Source organism: Heterocephalus glaber, unplaced genomic scaffold, assembly GCF_053883595.1.
Source record: "Heterocephalus glaber isolate CG9 unplaced genomic scaffold, H.glaber_assembly_v1.0 deba00000122, whole genome shotgun sequence".
In the NCBI taxonomy this organism is placed as follows: Eukaryota; Metazoa; Chordata; class Mammalia; order Rodentia; family Bathyergidae; genus Heterocephalus; species Heterocephalus glaber.
In genome coordinates, this window is record NW_028258138.1 from 14670940 (window position 1) to 14696429 (window position 25490).

Genomic DNA, 25490 nt, shown 5'->3' on the forward strand with positions numbered 1-25490 from the left:
CATTGTCTTACACGTAGTCACATGCTTTGTATAGGGAATGGCAGAGCTGAGTTGTTGTGAAGACCCAGATGGGCCCAGATAACCTAAAATGTTTATCTAGCTCTTTACAGCAAAAGTCTGCCAAACCCTGGACTAGATCTCTAGTGTTTTCCTCAGTTTTGGAAAACCTGAGAGTGATTTGTTTCATTTGCAGTAAATGATCTGTATGAAGGCAAGATTCAAGTAGCAAAGTATAAAAGAAATGCTTATGGGGCCAGGGATGTAGCTCAGTGGTGCCACACCTGCCTGGCAAGTGCAAGGTCCTGAGTTCGATCCCTAGTACCACAAAAAAAAAAAAAGATGCTTATGATGCAATTGAAATCTATTTCCTGACATGTCCACATTAAGGAAGTCAGTTTTCATAAAACAGATCCACCTTAAGACTTTATAGTAAGGAGTGCTGAAAAGCAAAGAACATGGGACTGGAGGTTACATCTCTGGTAAATCACTTGCCCACCATGTGCAATTCTTTGGATTCTGCCCCCAGCACGGAAAGGAAAAAATATGTAAAATGTTAAATCACACAGGTTTTTATAAGATGTGGTAGGTACTACACATATTGGTTATATAAGGCAGGATCCTAAATAATACTGTTTGAAACAATAGTTTTTGGTATTTCAAAAGAATTTTGGAAGCAATATGGATGAGTAAATTCATTGGGTATTAGGAATGATACATCTCAGAGCCATGGCAAGATGGGTTTTTCAAAGAATAGAGAACTTTACAAGAAGTTTGGACAGGCTTGGTGTACTTATGCCTCTGGACTGTATGTAACTCAGAGTGGCATAATGGGTGGTGAAAAACCAATTTATTAGAGGGACAGTTTACAGGCTTTCTCTAGCATGCTGGTGTAAAGGCAGAGTTGGTGTGAACTACAGTCTGAAGTGAGATGCTCAGCTTGTTTCGTGTCTGCTTTGGGTCAGCTACACTAGTACAGAGCAAGTGCAGCTTATGCCCACTGGATGCATTAAGAAGGATCAGAGACATTCTCCCAATTGCATACTGATGCCAACATATCTTCTAAAATTATGCCAAATATCTGTGCTTATAAAATTAAACACAATGTAATGCAGTTTCATTAGCCGGTCACAAATCATTACCTAGCAAGATAAACATATAACCTTATAAGTAATAAAGCACCTTTTCGGGGCAAGTCAGTTTATTGATATGTCATGACCCACCACCCATGTATTAAGCACAGAGAACTTAATTCAGATTTCCTTTGCAGAAATAAAGCAGGAATAAAAACCACTATGACAATAAAAATACCACTGAATTCATTTTCCTTCAGTAGTTAAATAAACATTTCTTCTGTCATGTACTTAAGTGAAGATGATTTATAGTCTTAAATTTTTTATTGTTATTACAGCCATTGTAAAAGCTATAAACGCTTCCAGAGGAAACACTTATTACAGTATTCTCTCATAAAATAGGAGGTAAGCTTGTGAGTTCAGTACTTCAGTTGTAGACACAGCTTGCACATGTGTATCGCTGATGTGAAACCATTGCCCTTTGGTTGATTCCATTTCAAAATCTGTCAAGAGGAAATGTGAAGTTAAATATAAGTGGAAAGATAAAAGTTCTTTTTATTTTCGTTTTGCTATAACCTTCTAAATGCCTTAATTTTCCAAGACAACTTACCTTGTGGAATATCACCATGAAGAACAAGATTAGAGAGATGATTATTTGCAGTTCTTGCCTTGGCGTAGGCAGTGTAATGCCCTGACCTCATAGTGCCACTATGTTCAACAACTCCATATAAGGAATATAGCACTCTTGTATTTTCTTCAGCAACGTTCTTTAAAAATAAACAATCAAAAAGTTAGTGTTAGTCCCATTTACACAGGTTAATATTGGAAGACAAGTGTATACCATTTATAGTCTTTTAACATTTATTTAGTATAGAAATTATTTATGAATCTGAACTTAATTATTTTCTCCCTGATTCAGCAACTTCTAGATTGCCCTCTGGTCTATAAACCGCCAGGCTTTAAAACACAATCTTTACTGATCCACCACTTTTCCTTTTTAACAAAACCTCTAACATACACATTACATCATCTCCACAACACAGTGAAGTTCCCAACACTTCTTGAAAATGTTTACCATGACCTCTATACTGTCTAATCCATGAACAGTTTCGTGTTTTTCTCAATTCTTGATAGTAAGGCCACTTAGTCCTTTCCTTGAAACTTAAACACAAGGCAATGGTTTTTTAGGCCAAATACGGATTTCTAATGATCTCATGTTTATTCAAAAGTAACAAAGTATTTGCTGGCGAGCTGAAGTAACCCAACACTAGCATGGTAACAATAATAATTCACTACCCACCAACTCTGGAATTATACCTTTCTTGGAAAACTAAATTGGGAGAAAGCTCATTTTGAAACTTCATTTTAAAATTCACACATTAAGACTTAATTGCCTTACATGGAAGTATCTGAAATCTATAGTATAATAGCATAGTTTCTCTGATGCTCCAGATTTTTTGAAATCTGGTGATCTGCCCTTTTACGGTACTTATCTTTTTCACTCAGATGTTCCTCAGTCCTGTCCTTGGCTCTCTGAACTTGCGAGGCTGTACATAAGGGATCCCATTGCACATTTAAATACCGCCTACATATTAATTTCCAAATCTTCATCTCCAACACTAACTTCTGTTCTGAATCACACTGCAATAGTGCATACTACATCTGTTCTGCATATACCATTCTTGATACTCAACCATATTAAACAGATTATCCATTAATATATCTGCCCACATTTTCTGTGCCAGGAGTTAAGGAGCTAGTATCTGCCACAGTATTGGGTGTTCAAAATAACACTGATCTAAAATAAACTAATCAAAATGATTCATCACAGATACCAAAGTTATAAAAGTACAATGCTCAAAGGGTCACTCCACTCGATTCTTATCAGCCTCATATTTAGGAGCTATGGGAGTATTTGATAAACTGATTTCGCCACTAAAGGATTTTCCTAAAAAAAAACCCCAAAAAACCCCACTTTCACCTACCTTACACTTAAGAGTACAAAAAGGAGCCAAATCTAAGATTTCTGGAAACTGTATGTGTTTGTTAACTTTACGTAGGCTAAAACCAGCCTAAAAAAGAAAAAGATTTAAATTATTTTTCTAGAAAGCCATACACGTTAAGTATACCCTAGTTCATCACGGATGCCCAAAGAACACTAGCATCCAGCCCCATTTCAGTCTTCTCGGGAAACCTGTTCCTACCCACTACCTGATTCCAAGTTGGTTTCTTCTGTCAGGTGCATATGCATAGGCACACATGCACATATGCATGCCAACACATTTTCAGGAGGCCACTCCTGTGAGGCATCAATGTTTCTGCTTTAGTCACCCAGAAAAGTCAGCAACAGCAGGATTCTTGAACTCTCAGTCTCACTCTAACAAGCTTTGTTTAACCGATAATAAACAGCCACTCAAGTAACCAAGCTCATACCAGCCACAAGTTAGAAAATGTTCTGAAGATCCTAAAAGTACTTTTGGAATTTGGGACAGAATTTCAAAGTTGTAATGCTATAGCAAATCTTGCAAAAGTACCAATATTTTCTATCAAAAATCAGTAAAATTAAGACACCACACAGAAATAACTATAATATTCCTAATTGCATACAGGTAGTATACTGATTTATTTTTTTTAATCTGACATTAAGGTTAGAGCAACATATTAAAAAGGGTAACAAGTTCTAGTAAATGTGAGAAAAGACTGCCTAAATTTCTCTATGAAAGCACCTTTGTCTTGCCATACATACTTTTCTACTTCTTTGAAATTAGAATTACAAAAAAACAGAAAACCAAAGAAACAAGAGACAAAATAGGCATTATATACTTAAAAACAAGTTTTTGGTAATAAACAAGGGGTACCTGCTGAAATCTTTTTAAATGAAGAGTGAGAACAGGCGGAGCAAGAGAAATTAGCATTTGCTTTTTAGCATTAGTGTAAACATGCTTCCTTTCACCTACAGAAAAGAAGAAATTCTAGCATGTAAAAATCATTTTTAACCTCTAGAACATTCAATTTTGCTATAAAATACATTTCAAACATCTAAAACAAGGACCAACAAACTTCTGTAAAAGACAACATAATAAATATTTTACACTTTGTGGACCAAAAGGCAAAATCAAGGATATTTTCTAAGCATTTATGTATGAAAAATTCTTTCACAAATTTTTACAGATGGAATAATTAATAGTCTGATCATACTAAAAGAATGGAATTATTTCTCAGAGACAAAGTGTTGCAAAGTGAGTATTCCCTACCTTATTATAAAATATATATTCAAGAAAACCATTTTTGAAGTTTTCTTTTTTGAACTCAATGGTAGAGTGCTTACCTAGCAGACACAAGACCCTAGATTCAATCCCCAGCACCACAAAAAAAATTTTCTGTGAAGTGGAAGATCAGCAAGATGGCTAACTAGTGATGCCCAGCACATTTCTCTCCACCAAAATGGATGAAAACAAAGAAAAACATGTTTTATTTAGCTCAGAGACTATTCCAAATGCAAGTAAAATTGAGCCTATACACATTTGTTTGCCAACAGCTACTGTAAAGGAAATAAAATTGCTGTAAGATCAAAGCAATTTACTTTTTGTAATTACATGTACAGTTTTTAAAAGCTAGGATTTAAAAACACTTCAACTACTCTACTAAATACCTTTCATAGTCCAGGGCCCCTCCCTATCCTACTTCTCCAAACTCAAAACAAAGGAAGCAAGAGGGGCTGAGGGAAACTGTCACTATGTCTCTGCCCATATTTGAAAGGCAAAAGAAAGCATGGTCCTCCAACACCTTGCACTGAGCATATCATTTAAACTGGAAAATTGAAGTGTGGTATCCTGGGTTCAAAGAGGTAAGGGTCCTTTAAAATGCTTGCCACTGTGGCAGGATGCTGTTGTGACAGCATTCCAATGGGATGATTATCCATGCCACCCAATCCTGATGCAATTACAACAGAAGAGTACTCTGCCCATGCAATACCACAAGTGCCCCTATTAATTTTACTTACAATGAGAAAATCTAAATACCTTTTATATTTGCCTTTGGCCCATTACACTGTCTCCGAGTGCATACTTCACAAAGCAGTCTGTTTGCATCTCTAAGTTTCTCATTACGGGTGAACCGATATAAACAATGTTGGATTGAATACTCATCGGTAATGAAAGCTTCCCTGTTTGCAAGAGTATAAAAAGCAGTTTCTGGGTCTTCATTTACAACTTCATACACCTTTGCCGCAGGAATATGACCATCATTCAAAATCTGTGTGTTTATTTCATCAGGTCCAAGAGCACCATTTAAGTTAAGGTGTTTGAAATCATTGGAAATGTCCACTTCACCACTGCTGTCTTCCTCCAGATAGGCACCATCTGAAGTCCTAGTACATTCAATAGAAGATGCCAAATCCTCCAGATCATTATCCATGTTGACATTTATTCTATCTACTTCTATGGATTTTTGATTGTCAGTTATGCTTTCTATTGCTTTCTCTTGGCCATTCAAATCTTTCTGATTAACACAAAATTCTTCATGTGCAACTTCTTGTGAAATATGGTTGGATTTAATATCCACTTCTTCCTGAAGTGACATTTCACCCTCACATTCATTATCTTTAGGATGGTCAACAATATAAATATCATTTAAATGGAGAACTTTTCCTTGAATTTTTTGTTGCCTTCTTTGGTTCTGTATAAAAGTATAAAACATTTTAAAAAGAAGAAAGAAAAAAAGACAAAGTGGCAAAAAAGACAAAGAGTTAAGAAAAAATAACACATGCACTACATCGTTTTGCTGCTTAGCAATCAAAAGTAATTTCATAAGAAATAATTCACTTTCAGAATCTCATCCTAAAAGTGCCTTTATTATCAGTTTCTGAATAAATTATGAAGAAAAATTCTTTAAATGAAAACAAGAATAAACAATCACCGATCATCAAAAACAACTGCTATTTCACTGGAAAAATAAAAATGTAAAAACATGATCCCTGTGCTAAGAGAAATGATCCAGACGGTTCTACAACTATTATGCTGGCCTCATCACCTCTGCAGCCAAATACCAGACCTTGAGGAGGTTCTGACTGCACACAAAACAGATAAAATATATGCATGTGAGTTATAATTATTGGGCCAAAGTTTCGCTGAGAAGATGAAAGAACAAACTAAAACCCCAAGGATGCACATTTATGGGACTGCTGTTGACAGGATGGATGAAAACATTCTAGGAAAAATGTCCCAAAGTTAATAAAATGATAAGGAAGTCACATGGACAAAGGATAGTAAAGGATTTTTCCCCCCTAAAATCACCTTTTTTGCCACTGTAGCCTATTTCCTATTACAGAAAAACAAAGGCATTTTGTCAAAATTCCTGTTACATTAAAAAAAAAAATTCCTGTTACTTGATTACCTAAAGACCCAAAGGTAACTTAACCTGTAATTACAGAATGATAAAAAGCAGCACACAGGATACAAACATTTGCTAATGTATATCTCTAAAAAAACAGGAACACAGAAAATAAAAATGAGGAAAGGACATAAGAGAATAATTCAAAGAAAATACAAACGGTTCTGACAAAATTATGCTCAACTGCACTGATGTTAAATTAAATGTAAAATAAAACTACATTGAGATAATACTTTTCACCAGATTAGGCGAAATCTGAAAGTTTGATAGCATACTGCTATCAACAGTCAAAACAAACCAGAAGTCTCATATTCTGCTGAGGTGAATATAAATTGTACCTTTGTGCAATACAACTAGATAATATCTATCAAAACTATAAAGGCAATCCTCTTTTCAAAATCTGCCCTACAGGTGGCATGAGTACAGGGCTATTTGCAGCACGTTGGCCAGCACAGCACAAGATTAGAAACAACTTTATTCAACAGAGAAATGGATAAAAAATTATGGTACATCCATGCAAAAGAATACTGATGATAGCGGTGGTGGTGATAATGGAAGAGGAGGAGGACAAAGAAGAAGAAAAAAGGAAGAGGAGGAGAGAAAAGACGGGGGAAGAGAAAAACAAAGCGGGGCAGGGGGGAGGAGGAGAGGAAAAAAACCTTTGTGTTCTGAAATGGAAAAATACCTAAGCACCAAAGTATAAGCAAACAAAAAAAACTCAGGTCCAGAACAGTGTGTACAGTTAACAAAAAGAAGGCTAACATAATTGTATTTACTCATATTTTCCAAAAGGAACCCCAGAAGGGTACACAATAAGCTAATCAAAGTGGTTATGTTATAAAAAGATAATGTTGACTTCTGTATCTTTATATATTTTGACATTTGTGAGTGTGAAATGCTAAAAACTCAAAAATTTAAGTTAAAAGTTAAATAAGCTTAGCAAAAGGAGTTGCCATAAGTAATGCAAGACATAGGAAAAAAGATGGGGCCGGGGATATAGCTCAGTGGTTTCGCTGCCTGCTGCGCAAGCACAAGGACCAGAGTTCGATCCCCGGTACCAAAACAAAACAAAAAAGATTTAGGAAAAAAGAAACACAACTTTCTTTCTTTCTTTGTTCTACTTAAGTCAATTTCTCTGCAGAGAAGACTAAGTGACATGACTGTGTGATTGCCAAATGAAATCGGACTACAAACACAATAGTCCAAAATATAAAATTAGAAAAGCAAGATTTTCCTCACAAGTACCCACCTTGGCTTGCTTCTTGGCTTGCTTTTTTGCTTTTTTCTGTAAGTGCTTGCTTGTTCCTGAAGGAATCTCTTTTCTCTCTTTTATGGAACTATCATTATCTTTCTCTTCCTCGCTGTCTTTACTGTCATCCTCCATTGTCTTTTTCAGATTTTTATCATTTATACTTTTCTTAACACTCTTAAAATATGGACAAAATACAGGTTAAAAGAAAATTTTACAACTACCACGTGGTGAAAAAAAATTCATGTTATCTAAAGTTTCTTCTACTCCTATTTTACATGAGTTTTATTTTCCCAACATTTGAACATGTACTTAGGACAAAATTCATTTATCTCACATACTAGACAGCAAGCTTCACACACTGAGAAAAATGAGCACACAAAACAGCAAAACACCAATTTTAAATCAAGTGGGAAGGAATACAAAGGAATGGACTAAATTATGTTAGATACATGCGGTATCACACTGTAAATATGCCCCTTTCTAAATGTACTTTATGTTTATAAGTGATTTATATTTCATGCCACACATATTCCTCCTTTTTCTTTCCTTGCATGTAAATGATAATGTTAGAGAAAGACATAATCAGGTTTGGTGAGACAGTCACTAACAGGGTGAAGGCTCCTAATTCATATTAAGTTCAAATAATAATGTATCCAATACTGGAAATATGTTTTTCCTACAACTGCTTAAAAGGAAACAGATTAATCAATATAATACACTTAGCATTTATGCCTTAATACTGCAAGAGATTTATAGTCTTAAATAATGAAAGTAAATAGTAATATGAAGAAAATACATCATTACATGTAAACAAACATGTTAACAACTTATAAAGAATTTTAGATAAGTCATCCTCCTTTTGTTTTTCTACATTAACCTCTTTTCTATAACCATCTAACCTATTCTCTATTCAAATTCTAAAAACTGCTTGTCAAATAGACTAATCAAATTTTCTCCAGTCTAGGAATATGTAAATATGAAAAGGGTAACAAGGCTTCCCACATAAAAATCTAACAGAGGCCAAAAAAATACATCTACTTTAATAAAATAAACTCAATAGTCTTACCTGATCATCTAAAACTGGGAGAGACAAATCAAGGAAAGATTCATGAACCAAGGAGACCTTAACCAACCAAAAAAGAAAATGTAAAAGGAAGGAAGAAATTCACATGAAACATTACACCCTAGGGGAGGTGGGATGGGAGATAGGTTTTAATAAACAAAGGATTATGAAAAGTTGAAATAAAAAAATTATACAACAGTGAGGACTATGGGTTAGGGGAAATAAATTAAAATGCTAAAGGAACTTCTTCAAGATTTTAGGAGTGCTAATACTTCCAGCAAAGAATCATATACATTTGATCAGTTCAACAAAGGATACTCTATGAAGTTAGACATTTCTGTTTTTTTGTTGTTTTTTTTTGGTACTGGGGATTGAACTCGGGACCTTGCGCTTGTGAGGCAGGTATGGCACCACTGAGCTAAATCCCTGGCTAGACATTTCTAGTTTTGAAAGGAACAAGTGATACACTATATTCAATGCATATTAATTAATAAATCCAGGCCACATATATCCACTTACAGTTCTGCATTCATCACACATGATCGTACTAGTTAGTTCACCCCCAAAGATGCGATCCACAAAACTTGGTACTGATTTTTTCTTTTCATAATCTACAAAGAAGAAATTTACAATTAGCAGTGACAAAGTTAAAATTACTTACCTAACTAAAATTTTCTCTATCCATAATTACCATTTTATTTGTATGCTATAGAAGTCAGCAGCAAATGCTCTACCTCTGAGCCTAACACAATTTAATACAATCACCCTTTATGCATAAGAAAAAAACGCTTTTATCCAAGATTAGTCAGTGTGAAAAAACACTGCAACTCAGCAAGCCTTTCTATATATCAATAACTCCATCAACAAAATGGTCAAATCAGACTAGGATGAATAGTATTATACTCCCTTGATCTAGCCCTAATAGTCTAATATTCAGTATGTACTGATAAGATTCTGTAACAGCAAACTTGGGAGAGAAAATGAATGTAATCTGTTTTGTAAACTCTAAATGTCTTTTATACTTTAAAAAAAAAAACCAAAACCTCAGGAAAATATTTCAGAACCAGGCCTGTAATCCCAGCACTCAGGAGACTGAGGCAGGAACACTGTCTTATCATTAAGTTCAATGCCAGCCTGGGCTATATAGTGAATTCAAGGTCAGCCTGACTTTCTCTCAAAAAAATTAAAAAAATGAACAATAAAAACATTTCAGGCAAAATGTCCCTTTTGGTTTTTCTATTTTTCTATGTCCCAGAAATGATCTTAAATTTAATGTACAGTGACATACTTATTTCTTAATCATCTAATTTTCCAAATATATGAAATATATAAGCATATTCAAATGATAAGTATCCATTTATGCAAACACATTTAGGCCAAATGGTGCCAGCAGCCATGATTCTCTGTTACTGGCCAGGTTCTAAACAGGCGGTTGCCTCAAACTGATTAGAACCAGAGCTTTACAATAATAATAATGGTTAGTTATGGCCATTTAAATTTAATTAAAATTAAATAAAAATTTAGTTCAGTTTCTTTAGTCATATTTTAAGTGTTCAACAACAACATAACTAGCAGCTGTAATGGAGGACAGTGTATGTATATGAGTTGCATCATCAGAGTAAGTTGTCCACACTGAATTGTCCAAAATCTTTACATGTCACACAGCATTAAAAACTAAGTTGGCTCCATAATTAATAACCAGCTACTGACAACTCATACTAGTAAGTGGGATTCATGTATTACTGCTAATGACAATTCTAACTCCTTGAAAAAGAAAACTGTAATGTCATCTTAGTTCTTTCTATAAATTTTACAATAATGCATAAAAAATACAACAATTGAATTTTTCTAAAATATTTACCTTTGAAGTACTAAATTTTTTTTTAAACCACTGGTGATATAAAGAAATTATATATTAATAATTGTAGATTTGAAATACATGTGCCAGCAATCTTGTCCTAAAGTTACAAAGGAATTCAACTGTAGTGTTTTAGTTCAAAAAGTGAGACATTACCTTTAACTTTATTTTTTAGTTCTTCATCCAATTTTTCAGTAGAATTACCAAATGCTTTAAGAATTCCTTTACTCACTCTCTAAAAGTAATAAAATGGATATATATACACTATTAAATTTTAAATGTTATAGTTATTTTCCTTAGAAAATATGTAATCAAGTCAAGAAAGGATAAAAGATGTAGCTCTCCAGATTTACTGAAATAAAAATTGTTTCCAAGATCACATTTCCAAAATTAATTCAAGGAGCTAAGAATTATGCCTATAAATTAATCCCTAATGCTTGAATAAAGGTACTTTATTATTTCAATGCCTTAAACGTATTCACACCGAAGCTTTTCTGAACATGCCCAGCTCCTCAGAAAAGACTGTGAGAAGGGCTAGGGATTTAGCTCAGTGGTTTCGACGCCTACTGTGCAAGCGCAAGGACCCAAGTTTGATCCCCCGTACCAAAAAAAAAAAAGACTGTGAGATATCTTGTCCTAGATCCAGAGTGGTTACTTAACTACAGGTACTGACTCTACCACCCAGTATCAAGGTCCATCATTCCTAGGTGTCCTTGACCTAGATTCTAAACTTCTCTACACCTAGCCTCAGAATCTATGGGCTGAGAATAATAACATCTCCCTCATAGGATGACTGTGAGAACTAAGATAATTCATATAAAACACTAACAGTGTTTGGCATACAATAATGTAGAATTAAATATCAGTTGTTATTACTGTTGCTATAATTATTAATTATATTCACATCCCCAACTATATTAATTCACATCCTGGCAATTAACAAAAATTCTTAAATGCAACAAATGTTCCTTGATTCTTACAAAATGAAAATGCTTCCTAGTTCAAAAAGATTCTATTACATCACACTCAGCAAAAGAGTAAGGTTGTGCTACAACTGGGAATTATTTTGGAAGAAATATTTTCAAATACTCTGCACTTTTCCTGGTATAGACTAATCAACAGAACGCTTAAAAAAATTATTGCTTAAAACAACAAGTAAACTAAAGCATCTCAAAAAAGTGAATCCCCATTTCTGATTTTCTTGGTTTATTCTAATGAAGAAAAGATATTGGATGAAAAAGCCAGTGAAGAAAAAAATGTAAAAGTACAATGGCCTCAATGACTAGCTTCTACTGCTTTAATAACCCTCAGGATGGCCAGTGGCAGGCAAGCTCATGAGCTGAGATTGTTTATAAAATACAACGGTCATAATATGCTAACTTGGTGTTCTTCTGCTCTCATGCCATCCAATAAATAGCGAAGTAGCTCCTGGCTGTCTTGCTGCTGGTAGCCTCTAAACCGCACTGCCCTATAGAAAAACAAAGAAGAAAAGAAAATTAAGAGTCTACTAAAATATGAAGCTATTTTTTAAAAATCTTAGGATCATATCCCAAATATCAGAATGCTCTAGTTGTCTCAAATTTCTGTTTGGTCTAATAAATGCCCTTAGAAGATTCAGTTATAACATAACATACATTTCTTTAAGTCTGAATGAAATAAATTGTGCTTTCATATACATACTTACTGGGTTGACTAATGTTAGTAATTTTTTACATTACTTCTCAGTATCTTACTGATGTACTGAAAGTACAGTCAAGAGGATACTCACTTTTTACAGACCTGAGCAAAGAGTTCTTTAGGTGTCACAATTCCCTTCTTGGTCTCTTGCATCTCATTAAGAAACTGGCTCATAGCTAAAGTAAGAGGGCCGGGAGGCTCAAGGTTTATTTCTAGGGATTCCTGAATATGGCGAAAGAAAATTATTTTCTTCAGTCAAATTTGGTACCATTTACTTTACCAAGACATAACTAGTTATATTGCCAACATACCTATTAGAACTGTCCAATTTAAAAGTTTGAAATGTACATCAAAATGTATAGAAACTGACTACCTTAGGAAGAAAGCAGCTCTATTTCAATTTTAGATAATCAAGAACTTACTGCTAAGAACTGAAAGAGCTAAAGCAAAACATAAATAATAAAAATGGGTAAGGCAGAATTCATTTGGCTACACTGCACTTAAGTAATCTTAAAAGATGCTGAGAATAAAGATGCAGGCTCTGGGTTCATAGCATCAATTCCTAAAAAGGAAGAACCCGAGCACCCAGAAAAACATGGCAGATATGTAGCAAGAAAATATAAACACTCCTTATAATTTCTATTAACCTGAAAATGATCTGCCTACCTCACAAATGCAAGGTCCTGAGTTCAATCCCCAGTACCAAAAAAAAAAACCAAATAAATGTTTAACTTAATGCCCAAAAAGAAAAAAAAAAACCAAAAGAGTAGAAATATCTCAATTCTTTAAAACAATTTAGAATATGGATATTCAGAGGAAAGGTACTAATAAAATAAAAATTTTAAAATACAAACTGTTAGTGCCAAATCAGGTGGTTCGATTTTTATAATTGCTCCAGACATTTTCACTTCTTTTAGTAGTTCTCTAAGCACTGGTGTTTGTGACAAATTCTAGAAGGATGGATGAAAAAGAAAAGGAAAATTATATAAAGGCAAACCAACTGATGCAAATTATTTAAGTGTGCATTCTAGCAAATTAGGAAATCACAGCTAGCACAGAAATCTTCATTGCATCTCTACTCGGCAAACTAAAGGTTAGGTCGTACTCCTCTCTCCACTGTTTGGCCATATAAATCAGTTCTGAGCTTATTCATCACTTCAGAGGGGCATTCTCTCCTCACCCAGTACAAAACAGCAACCCCACATCCCCACTACAATTCTCTTACCACCACTGATCACATCTTGTGAATAAGATACTAGTTTCTGCACTCACAGGCAGGAGTTATGACTGCTCTAACTGAATCCCTTTTGCCTGTGGTCACCACAATGGTTTACCATCATGCAATAAAGATTTCCTTGGTGTTACTCTGAATACATGAAAATACATTACAGGGGGGGAAACTGCAATATTGTAGGTAACAGACTCTATGGGGGAAAGGTTAGGTTTTTAAAAGGGGGAAAAAGTGATGCTGGTACCTGCATAACTGCATTGAAGAAACATGTATTTCCCAAATTACTGAGTCCTTTCACTGTAATTTGGGAAGCAGAATTCATGGGAAGATTTTCTTTAGCCATGTTTTCCTTTTTTTCTCTCTCCTGCTCATTTTTACTTTCTTTTTCTAATTTTTTATTTTCAAGTTCAATGTTGCCATTATCTTTCTCTGCTTAAAAAAAAAAGATTTGGTAAAATATATAATACACTTGTATCAAATGCATACTTGTACTTAGAACAGACTGAGAAAATTTGTTGATTTTTACCTAATGTAATTATTTGTCACCAATTTGATTTTGTTTTGTTTTTGTTTTTTGGTACCAGGGATTGAACTTGGGACCTTGTGCTTTCAAGGCAGGCGGCAGAACCACTGAGCTAAATCCCCGGCCCACCAATTTGATTTTAAATGTTATCTAATAAACACAAGTAAATTACCATGGATATAACCAATAAATAAATATTACTGACATAAATATTAATTTGACAAAAGAAACCAAACAGTATATACTTTGGCATCTTCCTTTAACATAAAAACTGCACAAATGGCACAGAAATTAGAACATAAAATAATCAAATGAACAATATAGACATATATTTTTAAATGAATTTCATGGCCTAAAAACTACTTCTGAAGTAACAAACAAAGAATTATAGCTTTGATAAAGACATTTGTGACTAAATTTCTAAATGTGATCATCCAATGGGACAATCATACATGTACCACTGGTGGTTCAAGCCAGCTGAGTTAACACGTTCAAATCAGAGTCCCCCAGAATCTAGAAATGGTCACAGCCCCAGTGTGAATGTATTAAAGCAAATGCTGTATTCCAAGTCAATTATTTTAATCACAAGTAGAAAAAACCCAAGAAATATCTGAGGAAATACAAATCTTTATTTAGAAGATAAGACTGAAATCTTTCTATTACAAAACTCATCACAGTAAATTCAGTAGAAAGCAGGTCTACAAGTCTCTGGCCAAGGATAGGGTGTCAGGCCTGCTGCCAAGAACCGTAGTCCACCCCTTCATTGTATGACACTACATCACCTCTTACATCCCTTCTAATGCTAATACCTCATAACTGTTCTTATTTTCAGTTTTGCATTATGAACCAAAGTGTTTCATAGCTTAAAATCAACCATAACTAACATTATTCAGCTGTATGTAACTCTATGTAGTAAAATAATTCTAAATAACAACAGATACAGTACATAAATATTACATTATTTACTAAGAAACAAATTACTTTACCTAGTTTTGGAGATGTTACGGTGGATTGTTTTTTAATATAATCAACCACTTGGCCCAATTGGCTTGAACTGCAATACTGGACTTCAGTATCACACATGTAACACCTACATCCCAAAAAAATCAAAGAAGAAAAGTGACAAACTGACTACTAAAAAAGGGAGAGGCAAAAAATTCCTGGAACCCAATGTGTATAATGCCAAATTATTCTATTAGAGGGGAACAGGGATGTAGCTCAGCAGCACCGTGCCTGCCTGGCAAGCGCAAGGTCCAGAGTTCAATCCCCTGTACTGGGAAAAAGAAAAAGAAAGAAAGAAAAAACCAGATCTATTAGAAACACTGAAGGGCCGGGAATTTAGCTCAATGGTTCTGCCGCCTGCCTCCCAAGCACAAGGTCCCGAGTTCCATCCGCGGTACCAAAAAAAAGAAACACTGAGGGCAAACAAAATGGCAGAGCAGCAGTCAGCAGCCTCTCTGTAACATGGAATCAGACACCTGGATAATGACAACTTGGCAAAGAGAAAAAAGAAGGAGATCTCTGGGAAGTGGGAGGGAACTAACAGGAAAATTAGAAACTACAGAGAAGGGAGAGAAATGAAGCACAGCGCAGGAAAAAGAACAAAGCCGTCCGGAAGCTCACTGTCTTCCAAGGAGAGGAACCTATCTCCACTCACACAGGGTCAGCCCCCAGGGTCAAGAGCTCCAGAACAACGCAATGGGCCAGCAGCACTGGCCCCAAGAAAAGCCCACAACTCCTATAAAGTGCAAACACAGTAAGGGTTTTACTAAGTCTAAATGTTACAACAGAAACTCTTAATCTGCTAGAAGATAAAATAGGTTAAAACTCTTGAAGACAGGTGAGGGCAAGGACTTTCTGAACAGAACTCCCAATTACACAAGAAATAATACCAAGAATCAACAAATAGGGGCATATCAAATTAAAAAGCTTCTCCACAGCAAAGGAAACAACCTACAAAATGAAGAGACAACCTACAGAATGGGAAAAAAAAAATTTTGGCAGCTCTTCACTGGAATAGAAGACTAATACGTAGAATTTATAAAGAACTCAAAAAATTTAGATCCCCTTCCCATTTAAAAAATCCAATCAAAGAATGGGCAACGGAAAGGGACACTTCTTAGGAAAAGTACAAATGGCCAACAAATACATGAAAACATGTTCAATATCTCTGGCCCTTACTTTTTTCTATTTTCTTTTCTTTCTCTTTCTTTTTTTTTTGTAGTATTTGGAATGCAGGGTCTTCACAATGAACTATGCCCCCAACCCTTTTTGATGTTTTTATTTTCAGGCATGGTCTCACTAAGCCTCACCAAATTGCCAAGGCTGGGTCCGAACTTGAGGTCCTCCTGCCTGACTCCCTTTATACTGGGAGTAATTACAGGCATGCCACACCGTGCCCAATTTACATGTTATGCAATTATTTTTGTTTGTACAGTACCAAGCAAAACTTTATATTATCACATGCTCCACCTTCTTTGATGGTACACAAATACTTTTATGTTTGTTTGTGTTTTTGGGGGGTTTTTTTGGTACCAGGGATCAGGGATTGAACTCAGGTCCTTGTGCTTGAGAGGCAAGTGGCAGAACCACTGAGCTAAATCCCTGGCCCACTAATACTTTTAAAAAGATTAACCTTCTTTCTTCTTAAACATTTTCAAATAATTTCATTCTCTAGTATTTCATATATCTTTCATCCAAGGGGTACAGGAATTGATACTCACCAGACACTCCAGTTGTCCAAACTAAGAACCAGACAGTGAGACTCAGATCTCGGTATCATGTAGTGCTTCAAGGCATGCTGCTCCTGAGAATTTCTGCCACAGCCCTAGAGAATCATGAACAAAAACCTCAGTCACAAAATTCACCAACAGAGAGAATTCATAATCTATCATAAACATAGAAGTACCTCAAGAACTTCCATCATTCTTAACAATTTTTTCAGTTTAATGTTCCTAAAAGAAAGCTCTATTCATATGGACAAAATTGATCCCCTTTCTCCCCAATCTACCTTTCCAGCTTTAACTCCCACAGTTTTCTATGTCTCCTATTCACATACCAACAACCAGCTAAAAACACGCTCAGGACTTTCACAACGGCAGGATTTTGTCCATGTTAATCCACCTGTCCTGGATCCTTTATCATAGCTGCTACCTGACCAAATCCCACCTATTCTTCAGGACCTTGTTCAAAGCCATTTTCTCCCAAAAGCCGATGCTTATTCTCCCAGATGAGAAAATACTGTATCCTTCCTGCAAACAAATTCCTACAGAGCATGGTGTAAATTCCTAGTAGCACTCCTTATTTTCTATTTTGTATGAATTACTAAAGTTCATATCTTTTCTCATCTGGACTATAAATCCCAATGTCTCAAATTAATAGAATTACTCTATTACCATAGATCTAGCTCATAGGAAGTGGCTAATAAGCATAAACAATCTACCCAACAGGCACAGAAAACGTTCACCTAAAAGATATATAAGCTCACTCATAAAAAATCAAGATGAGATTCTCTGCCTCCCGCTGGTTAGATCACTGGTAAGAAGTACATCTTATTGTGTATCTCTCTGTACCATACCAGGTGACCAACTGTTGGACTACACTGTAATGACTGGTTCAGTTTCTACTAGGCTGAATACATACATTCAGCGAGAAATAAACATCAGTAGCTTCTAATTCTTTCATTATGATATCAAACACTCACTACCGATTTAATTTATCCCACACAATGTTTAACTTCAAAATAAATGAATTGAAGTTTGTTATTAATTTTGAAAATTAAGACATCATCCTTGAGATCATCTGACTGAGAATGAGTTGCCTTGAGATAACAGTTCAGAGTTACTGGCAAAAGACAACTAGTAGAACAAAAGTTATTTTTGTCACTGGCTTATCTTTATAAACTTAAAGGTACTAAAATAAAATCTGAAAAAGGAGATGTATTTTCAAAAAATTGAAATAGCAAAATATAGTCATGCTTACCATAATATATTTAAGATTCCAATTAAAACCTTTCAAATACAAAAAATGGATACATTTTTTTAACACAGATTTTTAAAACATTATCTGATGACAACCAGAGATCATAATACACCTATCACAATGGACAGAATAAAATTCTGGAGCCGGGCATGATGGTACATGTCTATAATCCCAGCATACTGGATGTGGAGGCCATCCTGGGTTACAGAACAAATCCAAGGCCAGCCTGGACTGTGTAGTGAGACCCTTACTCAAAAAAAACCTGATAATAGTAAATATTGACAAGAATGCAGAAAAAGTGAATCACATCCACTAGCTAAGAATATAAAAAGTACCTCTCTGGAAGGAATTTGGCAATTACCTTAGTAACTAAGCATTTACAGGAGGCCAGCCTGGACTACATAGCAAGACTCTGGCTCAAACAAATAAACAAACAACTAAGCATTTAATTATTATAGGACCCCACACATGCACTCTTGGATCTCTACCCTGAAGAAATGAAACCAAAAGATCACACAAAAACTTGTACACACATGTCCACAGCAGTGTTACTAGTAATCTCCAAAAACTGAGAACAACCCAGATTCCTTCATGTATACCACTCAGCACCTGGCTAGATAGCACATGCCTGTAATCCTAGCTATTTGGGAGGCTGAAGCAGGAGGAATGCAAATTTGGGGAAGCCTGGACAACTCAATGGAGACCCCGTCTCAAACTTTAAAAGTGGGGGGGTTGTGCTGTGACTGCAACTCAGTGGTAGAGCACAAGTCTAGTGTGCATGAAGCCCTGGGTTCAATCACTGTAATGAAAGAAGGAAAAAAAGCAGTGCTGAGTTTAAAAAAAGAAAAAACAAACAAAAAAAACTTGATTCATACAATTTGGATAAATCTTCAGGTGATTTTGGTTTTTTTTTTTTTGAGACAGGGTCTCTCTATATAGTTCAGGCTAGCCTTGAACTCACTATGTAGCTCAGGCTGGTCTCACACTCACAGCAATCCTCCTGCCTCGGCCTCCCAAGTTCTGGGCTTACAGGCATGTACCACCACACCTAGCTCAGGTGATTATACTGAGTGAAAAAAAAGCCTATACAAAAATGTTGCATACAGCTGAAGCTGGTGGGACACACCTGTAATCCCAGAACTTGGGAGGGTGAGGCAGGAGGATTGTCCTGAGTTCAAGGCCAGCCCTAGCTGCATAGTGAGTTCAAAGCCACCTGAAATACACAGCAAGACCCTGTTTCAAAAAAACAAAAGAGTTGCACACTGTATGATCCCATTTATATAACTTTTTTTTTTGAGACAGACTCTATGTAGTCCAGGCTGGCCTTGAACTCAGTGATCCTCCTGCCTCAGCCTCCCAAGTGCTGGGATTACATCACCACACCTGGCATTATATGACTTTTTTTTTTTTGGTACCGGGGATTGAATTTGGGTCTTTGCACTTGCGCAGGAAATTTTAGAAATAGAGAACAGACTGATGCTTGGGCCTGGGGAAAGGGGTTGCAGCAGGGCTGTGGGTATAACTTTTGTAACGGGCAACAAAAGAGATCTATGGCAACAAAAGAGATCTATGTGATGCTGGAACTCTAAGTATCCTTACTGTGGTGGTGAAGACGAATCTATACAGTGACAAAATGTAAAAAATGTTAAACATACATAAACTACATAGGCACAAAGGAAGAGAAAAATAGGAGATGTAATTGAGATTGGTGGATTGTAGCCATGTCAAAATCCTGGTTGTGATATTATACTAGTTTCATAAACTGTTATCAATGGGAGAAACTGGGCAAATTGCACAGGAATGTCTTTGTATTATTTCTTTAAAATGCATGTATATCTATCTCAATAAAATTTCCAACTTAAAAGAATGTTGGCAAAAATACCAGCTGTCTGCCTCATCTTGAATCTTCGTGACAAGCCTGCCTGGTTGTCTGGTTTCCTGAGCTGCCAGAACTAAGGGTCCTTGAGAGTTCTGACAGTGGCGATATCTATAAGCTGGTGTAGTAGGCAGAAACCCACTCATCCCACAAGACATTCCCCCCAGCAGCCTGAAACGAGGCCTGATGAGAGCTCACAGCCTAGTCCATCCACCGCCAGAATTACCTTAATGGAAGGGAGCTGGCTTGCTTCCCCTCCACTACTACTTGTCCAAGTGCAGACCATACTCAATTACCACTCTCTGCACAGATACAAAGCCCTGGTCCCTCGCCTCAGTTCAGAGCAGCTCTCAAAGGCCAGAGTCCACTGTGCCATTGGCTGTGGCACTGTTCCACCTGCTTCGTCATTCAAGTTCTTTGCTTAATTGTGCCTCCCTGCTTTTATGGCGTGGTACCTGAGAGTGCTCCCCAGTAAACTATCCACACCCAAATCTTAATCTCACAATAAGCTCCCCAGAGAACATCACCTGTACCATTTGGCACCCTAGTCATCCATACAATACTTTCAGGTATACTTTCTAAATAAAACAAGTTCAAAGAGCTTTCTAAAATATCATACTGAGTGAAATTTCAGCATACCTGATGCCCACATTTAAGACACAGCCAAACTGAAGGATTTTCTTCTGTGTCTTCTTCAGATTTATCTTTTACCTTATTGTCCATCTTACAGCCTTGGCAAATATTCCATTCTACATCCACTAACGCCTTTCTCAAATGACCTTCTTCCAATCCTTTTCTAATGTGTCTGCATATAGGTTCTATTAAAACAAAACACAAAGCCCAGGATTTAGCTCAGTGGTTTCACCGCCAGCCTTGCAAGCGCAAGGTTCCAAGTTCGATCCCCGGTACCCAAAACAAAACAAAACAAAACAAAAAAACCCAGAATATATGGGGTCAAAAATTTCTTTTTATTCAATTAATGTCAAAAGTTATCCTTCATTCAAATTTCAAAAATGAATTACTCTATAAACAAGGTTTTAGATTATTAGAATGAAATCTTGTCTTTTATTTAAATATTATGGGATAATTATGTTTTGGTTTTTGGTGATAATGAGTAGTGAACCTAGGGCATTCCACATGCCATGCAAATGTTCTACCACTGATCTATAACCCTGGCCTCTGAGAAAGAGATTTTATACAGATATGAAATTTTGACCATCACTTCTATAAATTCACTTCAACTTATTTGGCTATTTTCTTTAAAGTAAGGTCATTTATCATATTTCTGATCTTCTTTATCTGAAAAGGGTTGAAGAGAAGGTTCTTCAGTCAGTCAACAATACACCTACTGCAGGCCAGGCAACAAACTAGATGCGAGGGAACTTAAAAGTGACCAAGCCACACATCTTCTCTTTGAGTAGCTCACATTCTGACAGAGCTCACAGTCTGAGTAGCTCACAGCTGACTAATGTATCACAATCTACAAAACATACAGTAGCATCAAAGAGAAGGCTAAAGTTGCCAATAAAAATCTGATACTGAGTAAATACTGTATCAAGAAAAGAACTGGGGGGCCAGGGATTTAGCTCAGTGGTGCTGCTGCCTGCCTCGCAAGGACAAGGTCCCGAGTTCGATCCCCCCCCGTACCAAAAAAAAAAAAAAGCTATAAAAGACCAATAAATGACATGTCAACATAACACTAAAATGGAGGTTATAAAACAAAACACACTTTGATCCCATTTTTATATATTAAAATATCCATTTAGGGGTATAAATGTTAAAGATTCAATTAGTGAAATATACCTGAAGATTCAGAGGAATCATCAACTGAAACAGTTTTTCCCTTTGTCCTTTTCTTCCCCATGCTGGCACTTTATGGATTACTTACTGACACAAAATAACAATCTAGAAAACAAGATTAAGTTAGCTTGACCAAAAATAAAAAGTATGTTTTATATTGCTCTAGAAGGTAAAAGTAGCAAAGCCACACAATGTTTTGCATGTCTATCACACTTTATAATTTAAAAGCCCACTGACAAGTATCTAATTTTTAACGACTCTGAATAGTTAGGATAGTCTCATCTCCATTTTTCACAGGCTGGAGAAATGATTTTCAGCAAAATTAAGAGGTTTTTAATAAATACAAAAGTGAAGAGAGAGCTTCAGTTTTTCTACACAGATCTTGAAAAGTCTCAGCACTTGACACTTGTGGGAATTCAACTCATCGCTGCATAAATTAAATAATTCTGAAAACAACCTCCTACATGGAGTTAGAAAATTTGCCAAAGAATTTCAAAGCCAAATAAAAATATTAAAATACATGATATATATTTTTATGCAGCAGGATTCCCTACAGGTATTGGTTGACCATTTATTGCAACTGTATTCAACTATTTACATTATTATATTTTTGCCAAAACCAATTTGGAAGACTATGGCAAATCTAGCTGCACATCAAATCTTAACTCTTTAGTCAACAATTCAAAATCAGAAAACATGAAAAGTGGTGAAAGAACATAAAGGTCTAACTTCAAATAGTATTAATGATTTTGAAGAACTATTTTATATACATTAGTATAACTTGTTAGTGCCAAAATCTCTTAAACAACTATAAGTCTTTTTACCTGAGATGCTTATTAAAATTCTTATTCCATAAGTAGAAAGTAGGGCCTGGAGAAAACATTTCCAGTTAATTTTTTCTTTTTTTTTTTGAGATGGTGGCAGTGCTGCGGATCAAACCCAGTCTCATGTTAAGTTTTCTACCACTAAGCTGCTACCCTACTTCCAAGTAATCTGATCATTAGCTGTCATTAACTCCCTGGCTTAGAGTCTGTGAAGTACACCTCTTCTGGCTCTTCATGGGTAAGTGTAATTAAAAGTAGTTCAAAAGATTTGTATAAAAAAATGAAAGCAACACCAAATAATTATCCATTCCAAAGATACCTAAAATGTTATAAAATAAATGATTAAACAAAGTTATACAAAGTATATGGTGACATATAAAAAGAGGTACATTTTCTGTTTCTTTTCTTCAAAGATAACATTTAGTATAATTTATATTACAAAGAACTGTAGATTTTATGAAAAAATAGGACCCAAATTCTTGCCTCCAATTAACTCCCTCTAATCTGTTCTATATTCAAGTGCCAGGTTCATTTTCCAATAATGCCATTTTATCACATCAGTTTCTTGATTGAAAGCATTTGATATTTTCCAAGTCCATATTCTTGAACTTTACAGTCACTGTCCCTTATAACTTGGCTCCTATGCTTTGGCAATGCTCTCATTACTCAACAAAAAAATTACTAAAGTTTAATTAGATGATACATTTGATCTTCAAAACCCTTCCATAAACATCACATCTGATTCTCACAACTCTTTAAATGGGGCATTTCACTAAAGAAATTCAGAAACAAAATGTAAAAGATCATAGGGTGACAGAAATGTAAGAAAAATGCAGATATCTGGATTCCAAGACTATCATCCTTTTCTCTTCCAATCTAATCTATCTCTTCAGTATCCTCTATGCCAGTGATGGTGAACCTTTTAGAGATAAATACCCAAACTGCAAATCAAAATTCACTTTTTTATCAAAAAGAGGCAACACTGCAATTAAACCTGAATACTAAGGTTTTAGTTCAGAAAAAAAAATACATTAGTATATTCTGTCTAAATAGAAAAATAAATAATACATGTCTTGGGTTCACCACCACTGCTCTAAGCCAAAACAGATTGACTCCATTCTGTGCCATTTTTAGCTGAGATATTTTCTCCATCTGTCCAAATCTTACCAATGCCCCAAGCTCTCCATTTCAATTAAGCCTTACCCTTCACTCAGTAAAACTCTCCACTGAACTTTCCCAGTGTTTATACTATGCACTATTCATCTTCTCTCTTTGTGAGATACTACGGGGGAACTACTTAATTCTTTAATCTGAAAATGTTATTTTTCTCTTTGCAATCTTAATTTTTAGGAGAAAGAAATGTTTCTAGGCCAAACTTCTGATTGCCTATAGGATTCAGCATAGTGTTAGAAGATAGTAGGTTCTCAGATAATACTTCTTGAGTTGAAATAGAAAAGTAGAATAGTACCTGAGGCATAAAAGATGATTACAAGGTGCAAAGGTAGGTACATAGGAATTGAGTAAACAAGTTCTGGCGAAAAAGAAAAAGGTGAAGAATGAAGTCAAAAGTCTTCAGTACTGAAGAGAATACTAGTAAATCTGGTAATGAGGACTGCAGTAACTCAAACTCCAAAGGGAAACTTGAAAGGCGAATTGTAATTGCTGCAGGCAGAAGACATAAGGGATCATTTCAGTGCTGTGGAAAGAACTCCAGTAAATGTGACAACTACAAAGGCAACTAATGAATCATGAAAAGAAAGTACTGTCACCAGCTATAAAACACCAATAAATCTATGAGATTTCTCAGGTGAATCTTTGGGTAAGAATTAACATGTTAGTCAAATGACTCTTTACAAGACTCCACACAAAAATTTAAATCAAGCCTGGCGTGGTGGTGAACGCCTGTTAATCCCGGCACTCGGATCTCGGCGAGTTCGAGGCCAGCCTGGGTTACATAGTGAGTCTGAGGCCAGCCTGGACTACACGGCGAGTCTCAAAAAAACAAAACAACAATAACAACAACAAAAATTTAAATCAAACCTAGACCTGCCAGGTTTCATGCTAATCCAATTCCTTTCTTTCTCTGCCCTATCTCTGATACTCGGTTCTATTACAAATTAAAGTTTGTGGAAAACATTACCAGCACATCTTTCTTAAATGTGGTTTTCACATTTGCACATACTGCAGAAGTCCTAGGAACATTCAACCGGATAAGTGACCGACCTTAATTTTCCTACTAACCACATGGAAGCAGCTGCAAGCCCAGCTCAAGGCACAGGGAGCTCCTTGTCTCGAGGCCAGCCACCCACCTCCTCTCCTGGCGCCTGCCACACCATATCTCACTCTTCTTCCCTCTCCTTCCCTCCCCTGCCAATTAGTGGGCACCCACGGGGGAAACTCTGGGTCCACAGGTCGAGGAGGACGCCAGCAACAGCAACTCATTGACCAGCTCCTGGAAGTGACAGGACGTGCAGCCAAGGAGAACGTGGTACGGGAAGAGACAGTGTAACATGTTTAAAAGAGAGAGGCCTTCCAGAGAGAACAAATTTGGGGCAGACATTTTAGGCTCTCCGAAAGCAAGAAGTTAGGCGATTGGCGACAGCGAGTCGGTAGGACCAGAACTCACCCACGGCGACAGCGCCCATAACTGCATCATCTAAATGGACCTTTGGTCTGGGTAGCCAGCTCTGTCTTCGCCCAGGTGTCGAAGAGACAGCGACAAAGCTGAACCCACAGTGACCGTAGAAAGCAGCAACTTCCGGAACGCGGCATTATGGGAAGTGACTCGGCCTGGGTCCCCAGGCTCGAGCCAGTCAATCTGCGCCGGCGTGCAGCCGCGCCGGAAGTTCTGAGTCACCGATTCCCAGGCTTTTACGGAGGAGGGAGTGTTCCCTGGCGTGTGTAACCATGGAGTTATTTAAATCCATCTGTATGTCTAAGGCTG

The 25490-nt window shown here is 36.2% G+C and overlaps 1 protein-coding gene across 9 annotated transcripts; it reads right to left on the minus strand.

Moving 5' to 3' along the window:
• Nucleotides 1-1180: 1180 nt before the first annotated feature.
• Nucleotides 1181-25358, minus strand: Usp16 (ubiquitin specific peptidase 16). Of its 9 annotated transcripts, none has more exons than XM_087213362.1 (20): nt 25173-25308; nt 24015-24208; nt 21726-21827; nt 20562-20740; nt 19173-19259; nt 16789-16892; nt 15052-15155; nt 13787-13971; nt 13166-13261; nt 12403-12533; nt 12015-12102; nt 10791-10869; nt 9296-9387; nt 8780-8836; nt 7711-7887; nt 5093-5747; nt 3929-4023; nt 3056-3142; nt 1681-1837; nt 1181-1573 (listed from the first exon to the last, which is right to left on the minus strand). In XM_087213362.1, exons 6-20 carry the CDS (start codon nt 16845-16847, stop codon nt 1449-1451), a joined length of 2187 nt encoding a protein of 728 aa, XP_087069488.1. In that variant the 5' UTR covers nt 16848-16892; nt 19173-19259; nt 20562-20740; nt 21726-21827; nt 24015-24208; nt 25173-25308; the 3' UTR covers nt 1181-1448. The 9 variants fall into 9 exon arrangements, with proteins under 9 accessions (XP_087069488.1, XP_087069473.1, XP_087069467.1 ...); XM_087213347.1 differs by lacking the exon at nt 19173-19259 and adding an exon at nt 22547-22592; XM_087213341.1 differs by lacking the exon at nt 19173-19259 and having other exon boundaries at nt 25173-25316.
• Nucleotides 25359-25490: the final 132 nt, after the last annotated feature.